At 37.9% G+C, this 12,981-nt stretch overlaps 2 protein-coding genes across 6 annotated transcripts in view; both read right to left on the reverse strand.

Moving 5' to 3' along the window:
- LOC132909895 (protein unc-13 homolog B) overlaps positions 1 to 5,636 on the reverse strand; it is a 373,086-nt gene extending 367,450 nt beyond the window's left edge. For all 5 annotated transcript variants that reach the window (XM_060965194.1, XM_060965204.1, XM_060965174.1 and 2 more), the window contains exon 1: positions 4,500 to 5,636. In XM_060965194.1, coding sequence (XP_060821177.1) covers positions 4,500 to 4,521 — 22 coding nt within the window. In that variant the 5' untranslated portion in view covers positions 4,522 to 5,636. The remainder of the gene's footprint in view (positions 1 to 4,499) is intronic.
- On the reverse strand, positions 5,484 to 7,027 carry LOC132910005 (uncharacterized). The gene has a single exon (XM_060965355.1). The coding sequence runs from the start codon at positions 6,255 to 6,257 to the stop codon at positions 5,670 to 5,672; it is 588 nt and encodes a 195-aa protein (XP_060821338.1). The 5' UTR covers positions 6,258 to 7,027; the 3' UTR covers positions 5,484 to 5,669.
- Positions 7,028 to 12,981: the final 5,954 nt, after the last annotated feature.

Here is a 12,981-nt window from a genome sequence, read left to right on the forward strand (position 1 = left end):
CGCAATTTTTCAAACACACGAAAGAAACGTAATTACTATACGTATACGGCAATTACGCGAATGGAAGGATCAATTGCAAGCAAATGATTCGAAACACATAGAAGCGTAATATCTATTCCGAGTACTAAACCACGCAATATTTTCATTTCTGTTTTCGTCGTCTTTTCAATAACGTGTCGTTGCTCTGGGAAGTCTTTCATTCGGTTTCCCACCAGGGAGATTCCTCGATGCTGCTATTGTTACATGTACGTGCTCTTTGTCGCGAAAAGCAGCAGGAATTCGCACTTTCATGATCACGAATAAATTAACGTCGGCGCACGCCTACGCAAATCTAAAGCAGTGTTCCCTAAGAAAATATACTCGACCGTTCTCATTCTTTTCACTTTCATTTTTATAATAACTCGAAAAGCACACGTAATCAAAAGTATCGTGAAAGCATTCCTTTATTAGTCTCGTTTCCCTCGACTTATTTGGATTTCGAGGTGACCCGAATAACCTGTATGACCCCAGCCGTTTTAAAAATACACACCTTAAAGGTACGTATACATATGCCGTAGCTATGATTTTATCCATCGACGATCCACGTACATATGCTCTTACGTACTTGTCTGTTTATGATATCTTGTCGTCGATCTTTCACGAGATTGATCGTTTCCGATAATAAACACCGAAGCAAATACCTCTCTACGACGCGAGACGATATCTTGCAAGTGCAGTTCTAAAGATACGACTCGGCGACGTTTTTCGTTTCGTATCAGTTCGACCTATTTTTATCGTGAATGCACCAATGGCGAATAAATAAAGTTGCAGCTCTCGAACTGTAGTCACCTTGCAATAAATAACGTGGCAACGTAAATTCTTGTTACATTTAAATTTGATCCGTGTAATCTCTAGTACTGCAAATCCTCCGAGATTTCTCTATTAATCTTGTCCCGGTTTTCTACGCTGTTTTCCCATCAATTCGTACGAAATCAATAAAAAAGAACTGACTACCTATCCGCCGAGTGTGCCCGGTGATTTAGTGCATTCATGAAAACGTTGTAATCTAAAGAACAAAGAGAAATATGCATCCTATGAAATTTTTATACCAATCCGATCGAGCTCGAATCAAATTTCCAGAGTGTTATGTGCGCGATCATTAACTCGACAAATGCAAGCTGGCATCCTGACCATTCGATACACGCTTAAACCCGTCACTATCAACATTATCATAAATCAAATATTTCGTAAGTTATTACCTGTCTGGTAGACTGACAAGCAAAGGAAGATCTAGGTGGAACTTCGCCCCGAGATCGTTCCTGTCAGCCCAACGTATGCACGAGAACCTACGTTCCCGTAGCACCTCGTAGCTACATCGCTGGCCGGGTGAGCGAGAGAAGAGTCGAGTTGCGTGGTTGTGATGGTAGAGCGTTGGTGGAGGATACGAGGATGAGAAGGGGTGGAAGAGTCAGTAGTAGGGGAGGTAGAACCGGAGGCACTAGGGGTCGGTAGTGGTGGTTGAAGAAGGGAATGACCCCGTGTACCGGGGTCAACCGTTGCACTATGCTCTCTCTCTCTCTCTCTTTCCCTCTCTTTCTTTCTCTTCTTCTGGTCGTCTTTCTCTTTATTCTCTCTTGCCCTCTCACCTTCCACCCTCCAACATACCCCTTCATCCGCCTCCTCATTCCCATCGCCCCCGACCCTCTCGCCGTTCCGTAGTCATAGACGAACGTTCATGCACTTTGTTATCAGTGTATACCGACTGCACACTGTCGAAGAAACGTTACCACCTGAATACATCTACGCGGTCTGTACACGTGCGTCTACGTGCTTAGATGAACAGGAAGACTTGAAAACCCTGGCGATATTTATGACCAGATATAGGACAAAGATAAAAGAAGCATCGACAATCGCTTCTCGTTATTCGCTGGTCAATGCGTCTTTAACGTTTGGCCTGCGTGGTTATTGGAAGGATTGCCGGAAATTCTCCCGCTCGCAGCTATCCCGGTTTACACATTGATTTTTTCTACGTGAAACAATTGAAAATCGTAACTTGCGATTCGTACAGGCGGATCCGATTGTGAATACAGTGGATCAATTCGCGTTAAATCTCATAGGACATACTGCATTTCTACGTATGTATATACGTCTGAGAGGATACGTTAAAGGATATCAATGGCGGTCACTGATCGAGAACTGACTCGACCCAGAAGTAAACCCTCGAGTAACTCTTCTCTTGGTCGTTTATACTACTCGGTTAAGTCGTTCAATACTCTGATCATACGAGGCCGTATACAAAAGTCAGAATGGAAAGAAAATCCTGGATACCGATTTGATGCACTTATATATATTGAAAACTGGAATTTCCCCTTATATTCAAATCGGAATAGGGATACGGACGAGATGTAGCCCTTTAAACTGAGAATTTGAAATATCAGAAGATGAAGTAATACGAAGCTAATATAAGTATAATTTAACGAAAATCGATTTAATGTGTGAAATCCTCGGTATAAAACCATTGAAATCGAATGATAAAAAGATCAAACACAAATCAGGTTTAATTAATTAGGTGATTAACTTCATGTAAGAATCACGGATAAATCAGTATCTATCAAAGCTAGAGAAAAATCGGAGAATAACCTCGCTGTTTCATATACCAATCCAATTATCACATCGTCTTTTAACCCTAACCTTAGCTCTCTCTATTCTCATCCTTGAATGGTTTTCCAATAAAAAGGACACCCCTCTCACTTTGTATGAACGCTCGTTTTACGAAATGTAATTTTTAACTTTAGTCGTTTTAGCAATTGCCGCACGAAAAACTCCGTGTGTAATACGAAGTTCGGAAATGATTTGCTCGGTTCAAAAGCGTGGGATAAAAATAGTTACGGTAATATGGGAAAATGGCTTGCACATATTAAAAATTATATGTAGCTTTGTCTCCTTACGTTCAATTTAATTTGCGTTAAATGTTTTTTGTAACTATAAAATCTTTTTACTCGTTGAAAATATGTGCACCTAAATACGTAAATTGTACGAAAAATATATTTTAAACTGGAATTTGCTCGAGAAACTCAACCAACCATATAAGCAGATAACAAAAAGATACAAGTTACGATACTGAATAAAATATGAGTAAAAATACTAGAAGTTTTTAACTATAAATATCTCTTATGCGTAGTTGTACGTTTCTATAAATTGTACAGATGTTCCAATTGCTTTTGCTCACTTGCTTTCCACGAAGATTATCCAACGTACTTATAGCGATTGCTTTATCTAGAATTACTCATCTCTAAAGGATTACTCCTACGACATGTTAAACTTCTACGTTCGTATTAAACGCCTCAATTTAGAGTGTAATAACAAATTCAACGGTGTAGCAGCGATAGACGTTATTTCGTCATTTTTATAATTTCCTTATATTAATATCTACGTGTTTAAGAACGAAACGGCAACTTAACCCAGTTACGTAATTAAATTAAAATCGCGAGACATTTCGTTGCATATTCTATACACGGAAAGTAGAATGTGAACTTGTAAATTGCATATCAAAGGCTTTAGACGCGAAACGAAGAAAACCATTAAATAATTAAGAAAGTAGGTTGAATAACAAATATTCGTTTGTTGTCTTTATGTATAGCTTATCTTTTATATTTCTTGCGACGATTTAAGAAACAACGTATAATCACTGAAATAATATTTCCTCTCATTCTTGTTATTTTTGCACATTCGATAGAAATAAATACGCCGCGTTTACCTTTCGAGACCAAACGAAATAGAAAGGAAATTCGCTTAAAGCATTGTTTACTATGCTTAAAATATGAAACGTATGAGGAAATGTTCGTAATTACTTGCGCAATGAATAACTTTAATAACGACTATTAATCAACACATTCGTTTCCATCGTATTTAATATTCTCGGAACGAGTCTTGGAAATTTCTTCCCCACCTTACTTCGTGCTTCAAGTATTTCTCCATTTCTACAAGTTTGCTTAGAAGCATTTGCTCTTCTCGAGCAGTTTATTCGAAAATAAGAAAAAAGTTTCAAATCTGATGCAGCCATCCTTGCAAGACTGTTCTAACCTTACTTTATCGTCAGTTCTACAACTCTATTTCACGTTCATCCGGAGAATTTCGGGTAAACCGCTTTAAAATAAACCAAGCCACTTAAGTGATACGACATTTGCAGAGAAGCGATTACAGCAATTTCCTATTATGTAAAAATTCGAACAAAATAAAAGAGACGACTGAAAGACAAATTTTTCACTAAAATAAACGAATAATTGTGTAAATGTATAAAGATTAAAGAGAAATAAAAAATACATAAAATAAAGCATCGTAATAATCGGAAGCGATTTCGATAAGATGGAAAGTGTCGCGATGGCGGAACGATAAAACGAAATATTTTCTAGTTAACGGTCGTCATTTTGAACCGGTGCGGCGCGGTGCGGTGCGTGTAATGAAATACACGAGATAAGAAGAAAAGAAGAAAAAGAAATAAAGAAGTGGAAAAAACTCACCCGTGACGCTGAGCAGCGACATATTCGAAGATGTTCTTGGCAGATCGGCTTAACGCTGAGAGTTTCGCTTAATTGGTCGAGCGACACTTCATGTGGCGTGGAGATCCGTAGGAAAGAGATTGCAGCTATATAACGAGACACGCCGGATCGAAGGAGCACACTCGCGTATACGACGTACTTACAGCCCCCTTTCCGCAGCGATATTACTATTTTCTTTTTTCTTTTCCGCACTGTGCGCCTGTACCCACGTATAACGTGTGAATACGAGAAAAACACTCGCGTGTGTTTATACGTGCATATATACTCGTATATATAAGTATATGTGTATATAATACGTATGCATATATATGTAAATATTACAGAGAGAGAAAGAGAGAAAAAGAGATAAAGAAAGAGGCGGAAGAGGGAGACAGATAGATAGACAGAGAAAGATACAATATGTATATGTGTGTCGCGATATGGCGCTACACGAATCGAAATTTCAGGGCAGGAGTACGAATGCAACGGGCAGTCCGATATCACACTTCTGCCATTCCTTTGTTCTATATTTCCTTTGTATATTTACTATTCTTTTTTTCTCTCATTCGCATATGGCACTACGTATTCACAGTCGTGTCCTTTTTCGCAACGAGTTTTTCTCTTTCGTACCCGGCACGCGTGCACCAAAACAACAATGAGGTTATCGTGGTTCTTCTACGATATACCGGCGAGGCTGTCGCGCAACGCTCTGTTCTCGTCGATCGTACACTGTACACGAATGCCGGCGAAAATTTCCACGTACTTGAAGGCTCGAAACTACGACCAGCAAAGAGTCCACAAAATTTATAACCTCAATTTATTACATACGCGCACTCTGCTCGTCGATTCGACTGTCACTGAAATCCACAAAGAATACACACGAGAGATCACGCGCGTATATATGACAATGTATGTACGTACTTCGTTCTCTTACTTTTCATTCGAATTCCCCTATTTTTACGTGAGTATCTCAGAAGCTCGGTCTGCTTAATTATTAGAACTGCGATTTAATGTGTATGTTTTTGCGTTCAGCGTATACTGTGTCTGCACGAGGGTCGTTTCGTTCCAGTCGTAACCGTTATACCACGCCGGTATTGTATGAATCGCGTTCGCGATTACCATCGACACGGCGTAACAGCGAGTGGCTGTTGGTCACGCGGAAAATCGTGCTAGCCCGTTCTGGCGGTTAAGGCGGTTACTGTTCACGTTCGCGACCACTCTTACTTCCTCGTCGTTTGTCGGACTGGCCACGTTTTCCGTTTCCTGTTCACCGTATTCCTCCTGTTCGTCCTGTTGCTCGTTCAGCTCGTTTGACTGGATTTTGGTCAATGCTACTAACAATAAATCGAAGCACTTTGGTACTGGCGGTTCGTCGATTCTTGCGAGTAACGATAGCAAGTAGTTGTCCTCGTGTTTGTCGGTGAGCGTGCGGCGATCTGAGTTTAACAAGGAGGCGGCGATCCCAGCACGAGGATAGTAGTAGTATTCGTAGTACGGGAACGGCAACGGCAGCGCCAACGCGACGCAGCTGCTGGTCCTGTGCAGGTCGGTGGCCACGGTGTCGGTGTCGGTGTCGGTGTCGGTGTCGATGTTGTCATCTACCACCCGGCCGGAATGAGGCAGCATCGCCGTGGCACCGCGGGGTGCTTGCTCGAACCGCTTTTGTGCACCGTAGGTTCGGCCGAGCGCCTCTCGCTTCAGGAGGAGCGCCCACCGTGCCACCTTTCTCGTTATTATCATAGTAGCAAGGGCTGCAGTGCATGCGCCGGTTTGCACGTATACCGTGCTCGTCAAGGAACCGTAGACCAACGACAAGCGTCACGTCCTCCTTGTCGTCGAGAGGCACGACCGGTTACCACGGACATTTCACAACGATCACAGAGGAATACGGGACGGATAGAGGGAACACGGATCGGAAACCAAAGAAACCAGATATACGCTCGTGTGTGTATATATATATGTATGTATGTATGTATATGCGTATGAAAGTAGAATTTCACAAGGAATCGGCGAACAGAAGGTGAGAAGAAACGAGAGGGACGTAAAACAAGAGGAAAAGAAAAAAGAGAGAGAGAGGGAGAAACGGAGGGAAAAAAGGGAAGAGGAAGTGTAAAGGATGTGGAGGGGATGAATAGCACGCACCACGAGCAAAATTAACAAGAATTATTGCGAACGGGACCAATTGAGTTCACACTGCTCTCTCTATGTTTTCGTCGTGCTAGCACTGTTCGCGACGTCTCGTCGTCGCACGTTGTTTCTTTAATTGTGGATGATATTACGATATGAAACACGAGATTGAACCGTGACCACGGACGTGTGCGATGCTCCGGGTGCACTACCACATTAATGCGGTGAAACGTTGTTACGAACGTACGCGGACTGCTCGACGTCGAGCACTGTGCGGACGGAGACGCCTCCGACACGCCGCCGCCATCTTGCTACGTCAAGCAGGTTACATAGCGCCGGCGTCGTATCGTCGGAGTCACACGAACGTCACCGACCTTCGACGATCGTTTCGGCGAGCAACCACGAATCAGCCACCCCTTTCGACTGCTCTCGCGGAACTGCCGTGCATTTTGCTTCGATTGTTTGCCTCATTTCTAATTCGACGTTTCTGTCGACGATTGCACGCTCAATCGACGTCCAGTCAACTTGTTTCTCAAATCTTTCAGGACGTTTCTTTTAACACTGCGATTAATCATACACGATCTGTTTTACCGTTTTTTGTTTTACTCTTTATTTTATCCTTGTCTTTTTTATATCGTGTATGCGATACAATACGCTGTTAATTATTGCGATAGGTATCGTGCCAGATAGAGTGTAAACGTTTTTCGTGCGTAGAAATCACCACGTGGTACGTTCTATCAGAAATTGATTAAGCAGGATACAAGTACGAACTAGAAGTCTTTAATCGATTCCTTTACTGTTCATTCAAGTGTCTCGTTTATTCTTGCATTCTAATATATCATCATTTCTTTACTATATTTAGTCATGAACTAAAAATTCGGGAAAGTGACCATTCCTCTTTATTATTTCTATATTTTTCATTAATTTATGACTGTTCTACATTCATGTTTATAATCATTACAAATTCATTATTCTTGTGCTATAAATAAAGTCAACTAGAAATATAAGCTTTTATATATTATAAGAAAAATATTATTTTAATAGTAACGATGTTTTGACATGTTTCTACCGTATAGTCAATAAATCATGAAACCGTTAATGTCGTAAGTTTCAAATATTTCGAACCTACACATTTTAGGCAGAAAATTGGTTCATTGCGATGGTTGCATGTAAAGTGTTATTGCTCGCGTGAGAAGCGACTGTAATATAACGTTGAACGAGCTAGAGGACATGCAATGTCTAGAATTTGTTCTTCTGAATCATCTGAAATAGAACAATATAGTAGTCGACCGTCCAAAGATATGATGCTGTGGCAGTACAAAATATTTTATACATAACGTTCGACAATCATTTTTTCAATCACCGGTTATTACTTTTTGATTTTTTCGCAGAATCTGTATCACTTGTTATTTACAGACAAAGTTAAACCAAGCTACGAAGTGGAAGTATCAATAACGGGTTCATTACTCCCAAGCTAGCATCAAATGCTGACTTGTACCACTGGGAAATCGTTTCCCTTGTTCCGCGGTAATACTACTTGCTCTGGTCTGTATTGCTCTTTGCAGCAATACATCAGTAGTTACTGACGTCTCTGACCATGTATTTCATGAAACTACTCTACTTTATTTCATGGCATGAAATAATTAACTAAAATTTAAACTGTTATTTCACTAAATAAATTTATACGCACATCCTTTTCTACCACGTGACGGAAAATAAGAATGTTCCAGTTATTGGTTAAACGAATGTATGCCAATTCAGCGAATAACAGAAACTTATTGACTTCTAAATTTTCTCTACCATACGTTTCAATTTATTCCGTAATTCGTATAATTCTGCGTCTATAGACAATAATCAGCCGACCGAATATAAATCGTACAAATATATCAAAAGTTATGTAACAGTCTTGTTGGACCCCGTGGCTTGAACGGAGAAATATATTTCTGAAAAGTAGCTGGTATTCGGTCGAAGAAAAGCGGAACTTTTGTGGCTTGCTTTCAATACGTCGTGTTGGTGGTCGTCTTACTCATTTCAGGCATCACACGAAGACCATTTTCTCGGATCTTTTCTCCACTCCGGTCCGACATCTGATCATTCGCCCACGTTTGTCCCATCTTAAGTGTCAGAATGACGTAATATACAAACTCCTCCCTCTTGTGCTCCGATTGCCACTTGAAAATATCTCATCTCTGTCTATTTTTACCTTGCGTCATCCCCTATGCTGAACGTTATACGTAGAGCATTACAGACGTCGCACGTAGGTACGCAAGATGTCATTTTAATTTAAATCAACTTCGTACGAGTACAAGCTATTATTGAGTTTTCTGGCACGATGTGGTCACTTAGGAAAGGATAACACGATACTTGTATCAGAGTGCAATATTAAGGACGTACGATGTTTCTTCTTGTTTAGTAAAATATTATATACTTCCTCTGGATGAAATACGAATAAGATTGCCAATCGAGGTGAAAATTTATCATGGAACTTGTGCATGACGCTGTAACAAATTATAGGTAGAACATTATACAAAGAAATTCATTAATATTCGAAGCATGTTCCAAGTGGTATTCCGCAAGATTGGAACTTGCGATAGAAACCACACTTCGTTCATTTTCTTCATCCAACTTGACGAAACTTTTGCCAACGAAGTTTCTTCTGCTGATTTCCCTGGATCCTATTGTGATACGCTCCTCTTTATCTGAATGGACTATTCGAATTGTTATAATTTTATTTAGTAATTTGACTGTTAATGGTTCCGTGTCATGTTCAATAATTCTTGAAATAGAAATGCTTTGTTGTTTGAATGGCCGATGGAAAAATTTGTTTCATTTGATTGAAAATATCGAAAACTTTTAAATGTCATCGCAACAGAATTCAGGAATGATTGAAATCATTTGTTTAAAGGCATATAGGTACTGAAAACATATCTGCAACGATTGGATCTAAATGTTCATCCACACAAATATCTGTGTATGAACTTCGCAGTACGCGTTTTATCCGATAACACCGATAACGGAAATGACCATCTATATTAGTAAATTTAAATATATCGAATTGACAACACTGATTTGACAATTATTTTTAAAGAAACAAAGCACGTTTAAGAAAATATCTATCGAAAAGGCAATTATAAGAATTCTAATATAGAAATCTGATTAAAAGTTGTCGTACAAATTATTATATGTATGTTTGACAGCCTAAGAGAAATACAATAAAATGACTAGGCCAAATATAACGTATACCAGTTTTATAACCGGTGCTAGAAAAAACTAGAAAACATTGAAGTAGCGGATCCGAAAGGATTTTGTGAGGTTTAAAGATTCGCCACAATACGCATTAACATATTCATACGCTAAATCCAATTCCACTTGCTTCAAAAAATAAACCATCGAGAGTAACTCTGGCCTTCCTGGACCACGTCCAACCATCTAACACACACAAATCCTCTCTGACCTATACAGAATTGCTAACACAATTCCAAATACATACCGTGGCACCAGGAAACATCTAAAGTCGCTAGAATCTATTTCATCCTAATTGAAACATCTCGTGTATACGCCGAATCCTTATAAGTAATCTTAGATACGTCCAAATTCTACATACATAGCAATCATCGATGATCTGATATTCGGATAACAACGGTTAAGAACTGATATTTGTATAACATTTGATACAATGAGATTAACAAGGTCAAATTATGGAAATGACACTACGAATATGCTATTATTATGTTCCTGTGTTATTTCATAGCGAATGAATCTAATCCTCCACATCATACTAAGTACTATGATTTCAAACATCTTCTTACGAATCCTGAGCATCTACAATTCTACATTTTGTAGCTTGTTATATCGCATACCGTTGAAATCCAGTTTCTCGGTCCAGAAGTAGTTAGAAGAGATAGAATAGCTCCTATAAGTCACTGATACCGTATTTTGTTCCTTACGTATTTCGAAGCCTTCGATATTGAGTTTAACGACCTTAAGGTTTCTCGGTATCGCGTGTATCTGGATTTTCTCGGCTGCACACTATACATTCCATAAGGATCGCGTTTAAGATATTTCTGAAAGTTAATTAAATTCAGTTTGCCGGTATCTTTTTGAAAGTTCGAAATGTACTAAATTACGTTAATTCTGTGCAGGTCCTATAAATCCATAGGTCGCTAGCTATTTGATTGACATTAATAACATCAACCTGTGTTTCAGGATCAAATTTTTCGTAGAAACATTTCTGGATACATAAAAAACCTTTAACGTTTAGAAATATTTATAGAAAAATTTCAAATGCTCGTATCAAACACCTACTGATTTTTACATTATTCTTCTACTGTGTACTCCCATAATTTATCAATATAATTTACCAATTTTGTTTTTTGAAAGAAATAACAACCTATTGTTCCTTTATGCAACATCTAACGGTTAATTAATGCCATTTCTATATATAACTACGACTAATACTGCGAAATATATGTAATACGTTGTTAACGTTCTGACTTACAATATATAAACTAATCTACTTGGATAAGCTACTAAGGAACGCAAAATGTGCTAGTGGTTGCAAGCGTATTGATTAGCCGAGCAGCTAGTTTCGTTAATGTAGACGCGAAGAGAACGCCAATACCAAAATTCTATGTTACACATTACCCATTAATTGTACATCTATTACATTCCGTTACTATATTCCTAGATATCTGTGTGAGTGAGAGAACCAGTCACTAACTATGACGTCTATCCATCATTGATCGACACTGGATTATCCGCTACAGAATGAAAGCAATTTAATGCTTGTACATATAAAAATATCTTTGACCTTTCGAAGAATAAAATTTATTAAAACGAGTCTATGTACCGAGTAGCTTTCTGAATAAAAATATGCGTGTGAAAAATTACTTGGTTTTTGCGATTTATGTAGAAAATAATTTAATAATCAGTCTGAATTAATATCTTCATAAAATTATGGGAAAGTAATAAAATAACCTTTAAATGATATTATAAATAAGATTGAAATAATATTTCCGTAATATCATGGAAAAATTTAAATAGATGAATTGATACACTATCTTTTGTAATCTCTTTCGTCATATCGTTAATATCGATATGATATCTCTTATAATTTTTTGATACGAATGTCTATGCAAGTTCTTGATAAATTACTTTCTCACGAATATCCGAATATTAACATTCAACAACATAAAAGATAATTGCTTAAATTATATGGAATATATTAAAATGGAACATAGGTTTATTATGTTTGACTAGTTAATTCGGTAAATGCATCACTGCACATACGTCATGATTTCGGGAGGAAACTTCATGTACGTTAATTATACATAACTGTCTCTAAGCTCATCCTAGGGTAAATACAGTACAAATACGTGGGTAACTGGGAATGTAGGTATGCAACACATTCTATACGTACATATATGTATATACCACACGATACAAGGGTACGACGAAGTAACGAGATAACTTTATAACAATAACGAAAAGTATGTATGTGCGTAGCGTAACGCAAAACGAACAGACTGCATGTTGCAGAAGTGTAGTCAGAAAATCAGCTTTGTTCGACAAAATACAAAATTACATATTTCTCAGTCATTGCAGTTCGTGATAATACAGAACATAAACTGAAGTGACAGCGTTATATCTGCGTAAAGACTAGCAAATTTTAATCGATCCGATCGATTAAAAGATAAGATCGTCAATTATATTAGAATGAGACGTAATATCAATAAAATTGATGTACTGTAAATTATTTTACTCCGAATTAACTATCGTAGTGTCATTTCTATGTTTAAGCGTGGAAATAAATAATCGTTTCGTTTTGTGTTGCAAAAAGTTATAAGCTCTGGTATCAATTTCGATGCGATTACTTGAGTAACCTATCGAATACTCTTATGTACAGATAAAAAATAAAAGCAGATTAAGAGGGCGAAATAAACGAAGTACTCCTCCTCTCCTAGTACTCTCCATTACCAAAATTTGTCATCATCGTGTTTAGCGTAGATATTCATAAAAATATATTTATAAAACATTATTACTATTATTCAAACGTATACTTCGTATATCTCAATGAATGTATCTTCTATTAACAATAAACTGACATTAAACTGTCTATAAATAAACATAATAAAAATGTCTTTCTTCGTGTGTTTTATAAAATGAGAAAGAAAAATAAATTTTCAATCATTAAAAAGTATATTGAAAATTTACTACAAATTCTAATTAAATTATCGACATATTGTCGATAATGTAGTTTCCATAGCTTTTAACCTCACCATTGACTAAGCACAGGATATTAGGACGTCACATTAAATGAGATTACACGTCTCATATT

This window comes from Bombus pascuorum, chromosome 1 (genome assembly GCF_905332965.1).
Source record: "Bombus pascuorum chromosome 1, iyBomPasc1.1, whole genome shotgun sequence".
NCBI classification, from domain to species: Eukaryota; Metazoa; Arthropoda; class Insecta; order Hymenoptera; family Apidae; genus Bombus; species Bombus pascuorum.